The sequence below is a fragment of the Tetrao urogallus genome (assembly GCF_951394365.1).
Source record: "Tetrao urogallus genome assembly, chromosome: 11".
Classification (NCBI taxonomy): domain Eukaryota; kingdom Metazoa; phylum Chordata; class Aves; order Galliformes; family Phasianidae; genus Tetrao; species Tetrao urogallus.
The window spans coordinates 1,353,791-1,369,629 of record NC_136824.1 but is presented as its reverse complement, the minus strand read 5'-3'; the positions used below and the strand labels follow the sequence as shown (position 1 = coordinate 1,369,629).

The following is a 15,839-nucleotide window of genomic DNA, read 5'->3' as shown; positions in this document are numbered from 1 at the left end:
CCGGCGGGACCGAAGGCCACCGGAGCGGTACCCCCATTCCTACGGCCTCCGGTCCGGCCGGCGTGGAGGAGACCCCCGGAGCGAACGAAAAACCGCGGCCGTCGCCCCCCCCTCCGCCTCCTCCCGGCGATTTCGTTACCGCCCTTCTGTCCCCCATCCGCGCATCCTCACCCCCCGGGCGGAGCTCTCATCCCGGCTACGGAGGAAAGGGGAAACGGCGGTGAGAAGGAAGTGGAAGATTCGTTGGGGCCCTAGCGGTGACCCCCCCGGGGAGGAGGGTTTTCGTTGCATCCCGCTCCCACCGGTACGTTACAACGAACCCCGGGGGGCGGCGCGGGCCGAAACGCGGAGAGACGCGCGGTAAATGCGCGGAGGGCAGAAGAGATGCGCGGAGAGCTGCGGATCCCCGCTCTTACCTCGGGCAGACCCGGGCGGGTCCCCGCTCGCTGGCGGCCCCCCGAGCCCCCCCGCCCCGCTCCGCTGTGCCTTAAAGCCGCGCCGTGATTGAGCGGAGCGCATCGGTGATTGACGGCCGCGGGGTCCCGGAGGCAGTTAATGTAAATATGCTGGTGCTAAGTGGGTGTGTCTTCCCGTTATTTTAGCTGTCACCGGATCAATGTGCGGCGGCTCCAAGTACGGATCCGGATCCTCCCTCGGCGGCGCGGTTGCCCACTCGCTCTTGTTGCATCGCGCCCGGGCGGACACGGAGGAAGCGGCCGCCCCGCAGCACCGCTGAACGCCCGCACCGCACCGCCCGTCCCCGCGGGGAGGAGGGGGCCGGGGGGGCCCGCACTGCGCCCGGCGGCGGATGAGCGGCCCCGGGGCGGCGGATGAGCGGCGGCCCTTAACCTCGAGGAGCGCGGGCCGCTCGCACGTCCATCCCGGCTCCGCGCCGCGGTAAGTGATGGCGGTGCGGGGCGGCGCGGGGCGGCGCGGGGGAGCGATTTGGGGAGCGGTTCCCCCGTTCTTTCGTGCGCCGAGCGCGGAAGCCGCTTACAGCCCTCCTCGCTAAGCCAATTTGCCTCGTTCGCTTCCCTGCTGCTACGTGCGGCGGGGGCTGTCCGCCCCGGCCCCTATAATCCCCCTCCCCGCCCCTAATCGCCTCCCGGGGACGCTCGGCTGCAGGGCCCCGGCTCCAAGTTTCGGCCCGGCCGGAGCCGCTCCGCGCTCCCTCCGGTGCGGTGCGTTGGGGTACGGCACAAAGAGACCGGTGTCACCCCCGTCCCCCTCCCCATCTCCATCCCCGTTCCCGTCCCCGTCCACATCCTGATCGCCACCCCCATCCCGTCTCCGGTTCGGACGCCCTTGGCCGCAGCTGCGGAGCGGCGGTGCGGTGCGGGGCTGCGCGGAGCCCTCCGGGGCCGCAGCCGGGAACGTCCCCGCTGCTGCGCCCGGTGCTGAGGAGCGAGGAGCGGGGGGAAGACCGGAGGGGCCCCCGGAGCGCTCCTCACCGACGCCTTTCGCCGCTATTTTGTTTTGCAGGGGCGTTTTCGAGGGGAATGGAGGCGATCGGCAGTCAGCTGGGAAACGGGAGAGATGCAAGCTCCTCCCCAAATTCAAAGCAAGAGCTGCAGCCGTACCAGGGCTCCAATACCCTGAAGCCCAACCAAGTGGGTGAGACCTCTCTGTACGGAGTGCCCATCGTGTCCCTGGTCATCGACGGGCAGGAGCGGCTGTGCCTGGCGCAGATCTCCAACACTCTGCTCAAGAATTACAGCTACAATGAGATCCACAACCGGCGCGTGGCCCTGGGCATCACCTGCGTGCAGTGCACGCCCGTGCAGCTGGAGATCCTGCGGCGGGCCGGGGCCATGCCCATCTCGTCGCGCCGCTGCGGCATGATCACCAAGCGGGAGGCCGAGCGGCTCTGCAAGTCCTTCCTGGGCGAGCACAAGCCGCCCAAGCTGCCCGAGAACTTCGCCTTCGACGTGGTGCACGAGTGCGCCTGGGGCTCGCGGGGCAGCTTCATCCCCGCCCGCTACAACAGCTCCCGCGCCAAGTGCATCAAGTGCAGCTACTGCAGCATGTACTTCTCCCCCAACAAGTTCATCTTCCACTCGCACCGCACCCCGGACTCCAAATACACGCAGCCCGACGCCGCCAACTTCAACTCGTGGCGCCGCCACCTCAAGCTCAGCGACAAGACGGCCACCGAGGAGCTGTCGCACGCCTGGGAGGATGTCAAGGCCATGTTCAACGGCGGCACCCGCAAGAGGACCTTCTCCCTGCAGGGCGCGGCCGGGGGCGGTCCCGGGGGGGGCTCTCCTGCCGCCAAGGCCCCGCTGCACCCCCCGCCGCCCGCCGGCCCCGAGCTGCCCCCGGCGCACAAGAGCCTCCGCTGCGGCGGGCAGGAGGCGCCGGGGGAGCGGGGAGCGCTGGGACTGCCGTCGGGGCACGGCGGGGCGGCGGGGGGGCACGGCGGGGCCGGCGCGGTGCGGAGCTACCCGGTGATCCCGGTGCCCAGCAAAGGCTTCGGGATGCTGCAGAAGCTGCCGCCGCCGCTCTTCCCGCATCCTTACGGCTTCCCGGCCGCCGCTTTCGGACTCTGCCCCAAGAAGCAGGAGGACGCGCTGGGCGGGGCGGGGGGCGGCGAGGCGGGGAAAGGCGGCGCGTTGCCGTCGGGGATGTTCTGGGGACCCCCGCACCCGCACCCCCCGCAGCCGGCCCAGCCGCCCCACCAGCCCGGCGCCGCCAAGGACGCGGCCGTGTACCCCTCGTTCCCCATGTTCTGGCCGGCGGCCGGCAGCCTCCCCGTGCCGCCCTACCCGGCGCAGAGCCAGGCCAAAGCGGCGGCCACGGCCGTGGTGGTGGCGGCGGCGGCGGCGGCTGCGGCTGCGGCGGCGGAGCCGTCGGGGCGGCACGGCGAGCTGGAGGGCTCGGAGCCGTCGGGCAGCGGGCGGAGCAGCGCGACGCCCCAAGAAGGCTCCGGGGCGGACGGAGAGCGCTGTCCCAGCGCGCTGTCCAGGGCGGCCGGCGAAGAGGAGCGCTCCGGCGACGAGGCCCTGCTGGGCCCGCTGCCCCTGCCCAGGAAGGGCAGCTACCTGTCCGCCTTCCGCCCGGTGGTGAAGGACACCGAGAGCATCGCCAAGCTCTACGGCACCCGCGAGGCGTACGGCGGGGCGGCGGCCCGAGCGCCCGGCTACCTCTCGCCGGACTTTCTCAGCGAGGGCAGCTCCAGCTACCGCTCGCTGTCCCCCGGGGGGGACACGGCCGAAGAGCCCGAGGTGGACGTGGAGTCCAACCGCTTCCCCGACGACGACGAGGAGGACACCGCCGCCCCCGCGGAGGAGCGGGAGCCGCCGCCGCCCCGACTGCTGCCCGCGCCCGAGGAGCCGCTCCCCGCTGCGGAGGGGCCGGAGGAGAAAGGGGGCGACGGGGCGGCGGAGGAGGGGAGCCGGGGCCCCGACGGCAGCCCCGAGCGGAGCAGCAGCGGCGGCGCCTACGAGGTGCGGGGCCGGGGCCGGGGGACGCCTCGGGGTCGGCCCCGCGCCCTGACCCGCTGTTTTGTAGGTGTACGCGCCGGAGCGGGGGGAGCACCTGCAGCCGCTGAAAGCCGCCGCGTCCCTGGGAGCCGCCTTCCTCTGCACCCCTGAAGCGAAGGGTAAATCGCACCGCGGGGGGGAAGGGGGGGATCGGGCACGGCACGGAGCCGGCGGGGGCCTCCGGAGCGCCGCTTTCGTTTAGAGGCTTTCGGGAGAAAAAATGAAATAAAATAAAAGGCAGTGAACGGATTTTGGAGAGGGGACGGGCCGGCCGAGGAGCACGCGGGGCCCGCGGATGCCACTGGAACGGCCGTCGGGAGGGCTCGGGGCGGGGAGGGGAGGGGGCCGCCCGAAGGGGCAAAGCTGCCAGCAAGCTACTTTCCAACGGCAAAGCGATTAGGATGTCCTCTAAGAAGGTTTTAACGAGGGCTTTGTCCTTAATTATGTAATTAAGGATATATCAGGACCATACTTTCATTGCTTACGGTTGAAAATCGGTTTATTAACTTTAAGAGCAAGATAAAGAAGACAATCACTCGACAGCAGAGGATTTAGAGACCAGAAAATCCTATCAGGACCAAAGGAGCGTCTCGCATCCCAGCCCTGTAAATACTGACAGAGGTAAGTCCTCACCGCGGGGCGCTGCGCGGCCGCCCAACACCCTTCCTCCCCCCCCCCCCCCCCCCCCCCCCCGCTTCCCCCGACGGCGCGGAAGGAGCTCCGAAATAAAAACAACAATAATAAACCAACGCAGGAGAAGAGCTCGGCATGGAGGTGGCGGGGACGCAGTTGGTGGAAAAGGACATCGAGAACTTGGCCCGAGGTGAGAGGGGGCGGCCGCTGCGGGACCCGACGCCAGGGGATCCCCCGGACGCCCCCCGGGCCCCCATCGCGGCTCGAAGTCTTTGTGCTTTCCGCGGGAGTGATTAACTCCTGTGATTAATGCAATGTAATGCGATTAGCGCCGCGCTGAGCCGCTCCATATGGAAAAGCTCGCGCTCCCCCCAAAACCCGGCCTCGTGTTTTTCAACAGACGAACTGCAAAAACTCGTCCTGGAGCAAATGGAGCTGAGGAAGAAATTGGAAAGGGACTTCCAGAGCCTGAAAGGTACCGGGGGAGCCCCTCCTTGCGGCCGGGGCCGGGCGGGGCGGCACTGACCGCGCTGTGCCCGCAGATAACTTCCAGGACCAGATGAAAAGGGAGCTGGCGTACCGCGAGGAGATGGTGCAGCAGCTGCAGATCGTCCGAGGTGCGGCCCGGCCGCGGCCCGTCGCGATTCTTCCCTTTCTGTTTCGTTTCATTATTATTATTATTATTATTATTATTATTATTATTATTATTATTATTATTCTTTTAAACGTCTTTTATTGGTTTTATTATTATTTTTTAACATTTCATTATTTTTATTTATTTATTTATTTATTTTTAGTTTAGTTCTTTTTATTCTTTTATTCTTAGGGTCGCGTTTTATTATTTCCTCGCATTATTTCATTGCACTTTTACACCCGAGCCACCTACGGGCGCTGCCCCTTCCCCCCCCCCCCCCCCCCGCCCTGTTAAGCCCCCGGCCGAGGAGCGACATTTCTCGCTAATTCCCCTTTCCCTTTACCCGCTCCCTTCGACGGGGCGGCCGCTCCCGGATCCCCCCCGGCTCATTTTGATGCTCTTCCCCCCGCTCCAGACACGCTGTGCAACGAGCTGGACCAGGAGAGGAAAGCGCGCTACGCCATCCAACAGAAACTGAAAGGTACCGAGGCAGGAGGGGGGGCTCAGCCGCCTAACGCGGGGTCAGAAGCCCCCCCTTCTCCGTCGGTGGGGCCGGGGCTGACGGCGATGTCGCTTTGCAGAGGCTCACGACGCGCTGCACCACTTCTCCTGCAAGATGCTGACCCCTCGGCACTGCACGGGGAATTGCTCCTTCAAACCGCCTCTGCTGCCCCAGTGACCCCCCCGGACCCTCCCCATTCCCCCCCCTCCCGAAGCCATGCGCCCCGCGGCGCGCCGCAGCCCAGGGCAGAGCCCACGCAAAGCCATTTCCACGAGGAGCCACGTGTACATAAGGGGACTCGGAGCTCGGCCCTCTCGGACTGGCAATAGGGCGGGACCCCCCCGGGCCCCCCACCCCGCTCCGCGTCCTCCCCCCCCTCCCTGTGTGTCCGCTTCTTCCGCCCTCGTCCAGACTGGAAACAAACGTGGCTATGTGCAATGGATATAAATGTACTGTGATTCTCTTGGTACAGTATTTGTTGGATTTTTATTTATTTATGATGTATATTTATTTTCCCCCCTCCCTTCCCCGCCATCCTCCCTCGGGCCCCCTCCTGCCTCAACCTCCCCTCACCCCCCCGTACATTTCTGGATGTGACAGCACTTTAACGGGCGGTTCGCGACTCCGGGGGGGCACCACCTCTGTACGGGATTTTGGTTCTTTAATAAAAGCCGACTTTAAGCACCGCCTGCTCCGTGCGGGGGGGGGAGGGAGGGGGTTGATCGCTGCGGGCCGCCCCCTCGGGGCGCCACAGCCCGAGGTGCCCTCGCTGCAGCCGCCCGCACCCCACGCAGCTCCTCGCTCCCTTCTCCTCCTCCGCACCGCAGCCGGGAGCTCATTAATGCCCATTTATATGCTCGTTTCACACATGAAAGTATCACATTAATGAGCTCCGGGAGCGGGCTGGGAGGGAGTTTGCGCACCTTATAGCCCGAAATTCCCGCTTCCATCCCCAGCGCCGCATCTCTGCGGGACACCCGACAGCGGCGCGCCGGGGGCGGTCCGGAGGGGCTGAGCAGCTGGGGCACGGCGGGAGCGTTTGGGACGGAGCTGCACCTCGAACACAAGGCTCTCCGGGCTGCGGGTACAGCGCTGGGCCGGGGGGATGCCTCGACGGCCCGGGGAAAGCTGCGTAATGCCCGTCCCGGCGGGGCGCGCACCCCCGAGAGCGGAGCGGCCGCGCTCAGCCGCCGGCGCTCGTTGGTGAGAGAAGCGGAGCAGTTCCGCAGCCTCGGCCGCCACCGCGTGGGAGCAGCCGGAGGTGCAGCTCCTTTTCCCCCCCCCTCCACCCACCAACCCGTCGGGGCAGCGCTGCCCGAACCCCGCGCTGCTCCGGGTGGTGCCGCAACCCGAGGTTGGGCTCAGCTGTGCGGGGTGGGCAGCGGGAGCGGATCGCCAGCACCTGGGGTGAAGGGGGAAAGGGGCGAATAAACGGGCACTGCCCCTTCCCCTGGGTTCCCCTCAGTCCTTGGAGCTTTGCTTTTACTCTGAGGAGCTCTCGTGGGTTTTTTGGGGCCGTCGGTTGAGTTGCAGTGCGCGACCCTGCTGGTATCTCAGCTGGATGCAGGTGAGCCCATTGGGGAGGGGTTTTCCTGCAGGGACGTGGAGGGGATGGAGAGATTGGAGGAGCTTTGAAAGCTTTGATAAGAAGTTAAAATCAGGCTTTGCAGGCTGAGAGGCCGTCAGCTTGTGGGGGTGAAGCGGTTGGGACTCTGCAGGTCGCAGCATCTTGCACTGCACGCTTTTCTTTTGCCGCTCTCTGGTTGGGTTGCTGTGGGTCCCTTGAGATGTGGCACGAAGCGACCCTATGGAGGAACCTGGCCTGGGCCTCTGTCCCTGGGGAGGAGCACAAGGCAGCGCTGGCAGCACTCTGGGCAGTGCCATCACACCCCGAGGAGCCCCTGCAACCCAGAGGGGACCCCGCTGCCACCCCATCACAGTGCCCACCCCTCCAGCCTCTCTCTCCCCACAGCAGCTGTGGGACCATGCTGGTGCTCACCTGCCCCGCACGTCCCCCAGCAGCGTGGGTGCAAAACCCACTCCTTGTCTCGTATTAATATTTTCACACTACTTAGCTCTCATTAAAATGTGCTTTGCTGAATTTAATATGCGACATCAAATGACACAACGTATTAAGTGCTTAATATACTAGAAATTATGAAACTATTATAGTCTAAGTAATATGAAATAATTAGAGTGAATTAAACTTCAGCAGCACAATGAGGGAGAGGCTTCAAATTTTTATTTTATTTTTTTTTTTTTTCAGTCTTAAAATAGTTGAAAGCAGTAATAGCCCACGAAAATAAACAGGCAGAGTTAGGGTTTTTAAATAATTAAAGCAGGAAAAAGCCTGGAGTGCCTGTACTTGAGCCCGTGATGAATTCGAACTGGGGGAAGCAGAAGGTCTGTGTGCTGCAGCTGATGGAGTCGTTCTTTCAGGCCAGTGGCAGAGCAGCTCCGAGGAGCTGAGCAACAGACCTCCAGCCTGGCCAATGCTTCTCCCCATATGCTGCTCCCTGTTGCACTCAGGGCTGCATGCAGGCCTTGTTTGGGGGTGGTGACAGTGCAGTGCCTGCTGTGGGCTTTGTTGCTGTGTCACCTCTTGGTTTGGAAGATGTTTTGCAAAGCTGCTTTTAGAGGGGATGCGAATATCAGACGCCCCCGAAACATCTCAAAGTGGCAGCGGCTGGTTGGAGCTCAGCTGCTGGTCCTGAGATGTGCTCCAAGCTGTTGTGCTGCAGTTGGATGTAATGGCACGTGGGTCTGCAGCAGCAAAGTGCAGCACCTGACTGTGCAGTGGGGCCAGGTCTGTAGGATGCCAGGATGTGGTGTTCCCTGTGCCCAGATGGGCTTCAGCTGTGCAACTCTTATGGAAACTCCCAAATTACCCCTTGAGGAGGCGGTCTGGGGCACAGATGTGCCTGGTCCACGCTGAAGTTTAGGATTTTAGGTCTGGAAAGCAACTGGGGATGTGGGGCTCATCCTCCTGTGCCCTCTGATCCCACAGCTCTGAGCAGAGGGAGCTGATGGAGTTGGAATAGTTTGCCTTGAAATGGTGATGCCAGCTGGGAGTCACTGACCCTGTGCTGGGGGCTCACCAGTGGCACTGTTACAGATAATTTAAGATGCTCTGTCATAATGCAAGGACAGGCTCTGCTTTTGCAGACATCTTGAGCATCAGCAGATTGATGGAGCGGTGTCTGAGAAGCAGTGCTGCTCTCTAACTCAAGTTAGAAGTGAGGAAATATTCCTTGAGCACCATTTAGGTTCCAGCAACAAGCAAAAGATTGGTTGGCTTGGAAAGTCAGAGCGTTATGTACCCACAATTCACCAGTAAGTGTCTAAAAAGTATTCATTTTTATTTATGTGGCTCTTGGATTTTCAGCTTCCACTTGCTGTTGGTGATGAGGAGGAAAAATACTCACCTCTTCTGTCTGTTGGGTCAAAGCTGTGTTTGGCTGCGAGGGAGAGGTGTGTGAGATCCACAGGACAAGCTACAGAGCCTTGGGTCGGGAGGGGGCCCAGCATTTGCCTGGCTCCAGGCCCTGCTGTGGGCTCCTTCCTCTCTGTGCATCCCACGTGGGATGAGCAGCAGCAGTGAGATGGTCCATCCCTTTCTTTGCACCTCAACAGCCTTTTTTTGGGGGGGAAAATCCCTGATATCTGATTGCTGCCTGGCTGGAGGCCCTGCTGCCCTCATCCTGAGTGTTTGGGTTATTGGTTCAGCACAATGTTTGGCTGCCCTCTTTGGGGTTCATTCAGGTGGGTCAGGGAAGGCAGCGAGCTGCAGGTGAGCAGCTGCAGTGCCTGCGTGCAATCAGCTCTGGCTTTAATTAGGCTGACGGAGGTCTGGGTGCTAAGGAGGCTTCCTGTAAGGCATGGCTGAGAGGATGGTGTGCAGTTGCATGAATCCCACATTTACGCTCATGTAGCTAAGTGAACTCCGCAGCTTTCTCCCCCCTGTTCTCTCCCCCTTTACTATCCCCTTTCTATGCTCAAAATTCCTTCCTTTCATCTCTTCCCAGCTCCTAATGAAGCTGTGGCCCCGGCCCTGCATTGACGTGAGCTCTCCTCCCAAATATTTTGCACCCGGTGCCACCGGCCCTGCTTCAAAGCAGGGCTCTCACTGGGGCCCTATGAGCTGGGCACGTACCTCCAGCGGTGGAATTAGACTCTAACGAATGAACTCCCATTATTTTCCTGTGGAACTGAGCCACTGTTGCCACCGTGCGGGCGTTTGGCAGAGAGATGCTCCGCAGCCTCAGTGCTGGGGCAGCAGCGATGTCCCTGCAGTCTGACTGCCCACAGCCACCCCTCTGCCATTGCTACGAATCGGTGCTGATTGCTACCAGGGAGCAGTGGGCTGTGCCACCGCAGCTCCTGCATCCAAGGAGGAAGGAGAGGAAGGAATGCTTTCTGGGGATCCTTTGCTTCTGCTGCCCCAGCTCTGGAAGCAGGCAGCCTTCAGCTGCTGAGGCTGTTAATGTCACCTTTCCCAAGTGCTACGCTTGCAAAGCAACCTGCCAAGTATAGCACGTTTTAATTTGCTCCTTTCCCATGCATTCCTGGATTTACAGCTTGGTTTCGTCTGGCTGCTGCTTGCTGGGAGGGGTGAAGCCCCTCTGGAGGGCTGCTCTGAGCCTTGTGGGTTCCCATGCTGCTCCCTGAAAAGCATCACCCAAAGAGAGGTTCAGGTTTGATTGGGCAGAAATTGATCTCCTGGCATCGCTTATCTATGCAATGACTGCAGCATTCTGCTCTCCCGGCACCCGTACGTTGTTCTGTATTCTCCTTAAATGCTTTTTAGGTAGTGTGGATTCGGCACCGCGGTAATAATGTGCAAAATGAAGAAAAAATGAAACAGCTTAGGAAAAAATGCATTTTCAGTGATGCCCGTGCTGGGCTGAAAAGTACATTTGCAGTCGCTTGCCATCTGCGGCAACTTGTCCAAAGCAAACATTACCCGTCGGGCCAGGTCTGGCTGCGTAATTGCCATAAACCATCACGAGGGCATCCAGAATAGCACAGCCCTGGAACGACTTCGAGGATTAGGTCCTACTCCCTTGAAAAATAAACCTTGGCAAAAGCTCAGCTCTCCCTAATAAAAATTCCATTTTCACAGCTCTAATCAAGTTTTCCAGAGCCGCGGTCCAAATTAGGATCTGCGTGCAGAATATCCGACCCAGGAGAACGGGATGGAGCCTTGCGTGGGAAGCTGTGCCAGGCTGGAAATTTCCAAAGCGCTCAACAGTTCACCTGCACTGCAGCACAGACTGCATCCCCCCCGTGCACAGCTCTGCCAGTGCTGAGCTCCTGCTCGCAGGTGGATGGGTAGCACTCCATGCGGGGAGAGTGTCGTAAGGCAGCTTTGCAATTGCTTAATAATCAGTGAAATTGCTTTCTACCATTATTTCCACTCCTGGATCCAACTGTCCATCAGCAGCTTTCAGCACAAATGTGTTTTTGAATGCTTGTCTTGCAAACAATGGATCCCTTATTGTCTCGAGTTCAGATGGCCTGGTTATACGTAACCATGGCTATCCGTATGACCTCCTTGTTCTGTTGAGCAGTGCAGAGGATGCAAGCAATGCACGCCGTTCTGTGAGCAAACGCAGAAGTGATCCATACTGCACAAGTCACAGTGGAGCTTGGCCGGGAAGTGGCTGTACAGTTGTAGAAGGGAGGCAAACCCAACCACAGCCCATGGCTGAGCCGAAAGACGGATGGGAAAACTCAGGGCAAGATCGCCACTGAAGTGCTCACGTGGGCCCCTGATTGTGGAAACATGCTGAATATGTGATACTATGTGAAGTTAAGTAACACCTTGTATGAAATGCTTGGCGATAAAACAATGCATAAAAAGAACAGATGTGGCAAATTGCAGCTACGGTCTGATCCCTTTCTGGAGTTGGGTTTAGTGGAAACAATGGAGTTGATTGAAATTCATTCTTTCGTTTTCTTTCTTCAGTGTCCACAGGCAGGGAAGTATTTGAAAGAAAAGCAAAAAAGCTTCAAGTGCAAATGGGGTCTTGTATGGAGAGATGTGAGCTCCAGTGAGGGGTGAGGGAAATGGGGGGCCCAGCTCTGCCAGTGGGGCTTCTGCTGCTGCATGGGACACAACCCTGAGCTGTGTCCCTGGTGGCAGAGCAGCTCAATGAGTCTGAGCTTGCCTGGGTCTCCATATTTTCAGGAATGGACGTTCCCTCACCGAGCTGCTGCTTGTGTAAGGCCCTGAAGCAGCACAAGGCGAAGCTTGGTGTCCCCACAGCACCGATGCTGAGTGGAGCCCAGCTCCTGGCCTCCAACCTATTGCCAGCCCCATGGGTTTCTCAAAAGGACCCAGGCTGCACGGCTGATAAGGGGCTGCAGGCTCTAATCAGAGCTGCATCTGCATGCACTGTGGCTCCTGATAAGAGCAGCGGGCTCAAAAGATGGACTCTTGTTTGTTGTGGTACCCAGTGCCCTGAATGTGGGCAAGCTGCTGCTCCAGCCCCTAAAACCAGACCCAGAGCTTTGAACAGCAAAGCAATGCTCCACTGCTGCTGCACAAGCAAGAAGGCAATGGTTGTGGTTGGGGGTTGGTTGGTTGATGCACATATTTTTAATCCTATTTCTAGCTGTTAGCACTGTATATAGGTGGTTTTCTATATCAGCTCATGTTCTGGCTCTGTTGAGACAACAGCTCCATAATAACCAGTCTTCATGAAACCCAGCCCTAGCTGTGCTCCAGGATGGCCCAGGAGCTGGCTGAGATGTGCCATTAGCTCTTGGCATTGTCTGAAGAATTTTTGTTCTTGGATGGAAGAAAACAGGATATTTTGAATGAAAATAGTATAAAAAATGGTATTAACAGCTGATTTTTTTTTAAATAAATAAAAGGCCTTCCAGCTAAGGCTTCTGACTTAAAGAAAGGAAATTTCAACAGAAAGAGGGAAGTGACTGTTTTGAAAGCGTTCGGGGGGGAGGCATCAAACTGAAAGGATCTTGTGCAACTCTGCTCGTTAGGTCTAATGCTAAATCCATCCATTTATTCCTTACCATAGGGAAATCACGGAGGAATGCTAGGAAACAGACAGATCTCAGGTCTGGCTGGAAGCACGCAGCACCTTGCAGGGTGACATGCTGATATTTGTCTCTGGTTTTGAGGTCTGTCTGTTCTCCTCCCCTCCTCTCTGCTGCTGTAGATGGACAGCTGGGGGCTCTGATAAGGGATGGGGAGATAAGGGGCTCTCTGCCACCCCTCCCTGCCCTGCAGCTCCTGCATTCTGAGGCTCAGCTCTCAGTACCCTGTGAGCTCTACTAAATGTATGGAGAAGTGGCTCTCAAACGGAGTGGGTCTCATGCACCCCTGTCTGTGGGGGACATTTAAGTACAAACATATGGGAGAGAGCAGGTTCCCTTCAACCAGCACCCACTGTGTCTCTCAAGAAGACACCCTTAGAGCTCCGGAACAGCTTTCCCTTGAGTAAAACCCATATTATTGATGTGACAGAGTGGGCACAGGCACACCCTGAGGGAGACAGGTAGGAATGTGGCTCCGGCACTGCTCTCAGTGGAAAACAAAAGGGTTTCTGTGACAGTCGGGAGCAAGTGCCAGCCAAAGGGCATGGGCTCCTTTCATCCTGTGTTCAGCTGCAGTTCAGCAAGTTTCAAACCGACCGTCGGCAGCTTTCTGCACCCTGCTTCATCAGATGGGCTGATTGCAACACGAGGATGTGCTGCAACAAACTGAGAAAACTAACTTTTGCCTTCATGCTGGTTGTTTCGTAGCAACGCCTTTTCTGCATGGCCACAACATGACGTTCCATTGCAGGCTGTTCTGAACCAGGGCAGGGGGAGCAGAGCACGAGGAAGCTGTGGTGGGACTTTGAGCTTTGTGGCTTGTGCAATTCCTAATGCAACGTGTGCTGCCTTTGTCACAGGGGTGCTGGTGTCGTGGATCTGGCTGGTTTGGGTTGTTCCTAGCTGGGAGTGCTTCGGTGTCAGTGGAGCTGCATGGGCTAAGTTACGATGTCAAAACACAGTGATGCTGTCACATAACCATCTCCCGTCCTGGGGTCAAGGTTCTGCTCTATAGCTTGGAAACCCATTAGTCCATCAGAAAGCATATGGCCGAGAATGGACAAAAAAATCTTGTGTTCAGGTCAGAGCTGTAGACAAAAGGCTCTTTGTGCTGCGGCCTGACAATGACAAATAAAGAGGAACCTGTTGATCTAAAAGAGAAATTGAGGATTATGAAAAGATCACATGGTGAGAAAAAGGCCTTGGCTGCTTGTCAGTCCTGCCTGTCATTAAAATGCAGTTTGTCCATAGAAATCCTGCCTCCTGCACAGGCTGTTTTTCTGTTCTACAGGCACTGCTACCTGCGTCTGACCGTGCTGGCTCAGGAGCACACAGCAGGAGCGATTCTCTTAGCTGATCCTTTGCTGTGTGTTGGGTGTTGTGTGAAAAAATTAGTTCCTATAGACTCTTCTGGCAGTGTCAGGAACAGTAACTGCTTAAAAAGTGTCCACCCCACCATGCTAAATAGGCACACAAAGAAATGGTAACAAACCCCAGATAATTCAGCAGAGTTATTGGAGGTAAACCAAGAGCCCTGCCTAATGCTAATAATAAGCATATTTCCCAAAGGTAACATTTGATTTCTATCCAGACCTGGACATATTTGAAGCGTTGCCTGCGAGTCGTTGTGTTGCAGATTAACGGGGACAATACAATCTGTGATAACTGTGAAGCCTTCAGCCGGCTCTGAAGGAACAGCAGTAGAACCTGGATGGAATGCTTCACAACATAATGTGTTTTTTCACACTAAACAGAAAGAGAAAACAGAACTGCTTTGGTTTTGTGGGAAGCACATCTGGCAACTGCGTATGTCTTATCGGTGTGCAGAAAACACTCTGAACAGAAAGATTTCTATTGAACGCTGATGGGCTGCCTAAAATGACCTTCAGGGTCTATGGAGTGCACCATGGATTTAAAAAAAATCTATGATAGCCCATTATGTTCTGGAATGTATCCGAGCACGTCATCCCTTGCTGTCTGAAATAAAGGAGACCCATGGCAATGTGCTTAATTCAAACAAAACAGGGGCAGAGTAAGAGCAGAATGCTTGTCCTCTGGTTTTATTTATCTTTATAGCTGAAGAAGCTGAGCTGGGGAAGGTGGCTGGGAGATGAAATGCAGAGGGGAACGGCCCTCGCTGTTCTCTGAGCACTGGTTTGAAATCAATGTAGATAATGCACTTGGAAGGGCTGCCTTGTTTTCTGGTTTTCAGTAAACTGCTGGGCTGCATTTCCCTGTGGTGATGTGATAGTGATGTCTGTGCCAGTAAGAATGTACCTGGGGAAAAAAAAAGTCGGCAATTCCTTGCAAGCAACATTTGGGTAGTTTAGTCTGGGATGCCCTGAGTTTTCTGTATCGAGCAGTGCATATCTGGGGCTGCTGTGTCTCCCTCCTGGTGGTAAAACGTGTTTCTGAGTTCTCTGCAGCTCATTCTGAAGACCCAGCAAACCCTATTTCGACACGAAATCTGTTGGGCAGTGAGATGCCATCCCTCCCTCACTGCAGCCCTACGCGAGCACCCTGCCACAGCAGAGCTGTTCTCTAAGCGCTGCTCTCCCTCTTCTTTAGCAGCCTTGATTTTGGCCTCTGGAAATCAGTGATAAGCTCCAAGTGACTCCAGTGCTGCTGGATTAGGCCTAGGGTCCAATTATCCTCATTAAAAGCACAAACCAATAACTCACAGTTCTAAGAAGGCTTGCTATGGACAGATCCACTGGGGATTTAATGCACTATACTGGAGCTGATGCTTGAATTTTTCTATTTATATATGCTTTGGGAGAATAATTTTATGGGTAAATACGATATTCATTAATATTTTTCTTTGTTAATTCACTGACGCTAGTAAAGAGCTTTGAAGATGAAAGCCGTGGATGCAATAAATATTAAGATGACTCCAACTCATTTTAACGTTGCCAGCATTCCAGCTCCACCATCTTTCATCCAAGAATCTCAAAGTGCTTTCCAAACGCTAATAAATTTCCTTCCAACAGTCCAGGGAGATACCTCGTATTATCATCATCCCCATTGCATAAAGCAGTGTGTTTTACACCATGACGTGGTCAAAGGCAGGTAGTACGGCAGGAATCTGTTTGGGAATGATTCAAAAATTCCTGATTCCCATTCTCCTGTCCTTGCTGCTAGGCAGCATTCCCTTCGTGGGAGTGTGGGGTGACACTCACCTGCGCCGTGCCTTCGTTCCTCAGGTGCTTCTATGGGCTGCCCTTAAAACACAAAGCAGACAACAACAGCGTGCCACACCCAGGGCAGGAGATGAAGCAAACTGAAGCCCTATTGCGGAGGCAGAATCTTAGCATCCATTCTCAGAAGGCTGTTAAAATGGAAATGTTTTCTCAGATATACCACAGCTGAGGATGTGCTGAGGAGTGCAACCGAGCACAAAAGATCTGGGCTAAAGAGCGTGTGCTGCAGCTGAACTCCTACAACTCTTTCCAAAGCAGAGGCTAAGCTAATGATGAGACATGAAGACCGTTTAGAGACAGCATGACTCCAGCAATCCATGAGAACA

At 56.9% G+C, this 15,839-nt stretch overlaps 1 protein-coding gene across 1 annotated transcript; it reads left to right on the top strand.

The window, feature by feature from the left end:
- Positions 1–1,499: 1,499 nt before the first annotated feature.
- Positions 1,500–5,428, top strand: SKOR1 (SKI family transcriptional corepressor 1; the record flags this gene model as incomplete). The annotated part of the gene is made up of 8 exons (XM_079541039.1): positions 1,500–3,446; positions 3,511–3,601; positions 3,996–4,103; positions 4,237–4,305; positions 4,516–4,590; positions 4,658–4,732; positions 5,165–5,230; positions 5,331–5,428. 8 exons carry the CDS (start codon positions 1,500–1,502, stop codon positions 5,426–5,428), a joined length of 2,529 nt encoding a protein of 842 aa, XP_079397165.1.
- Positions 5,429–15,839: the final 10,411 nt, after the last annotated feature.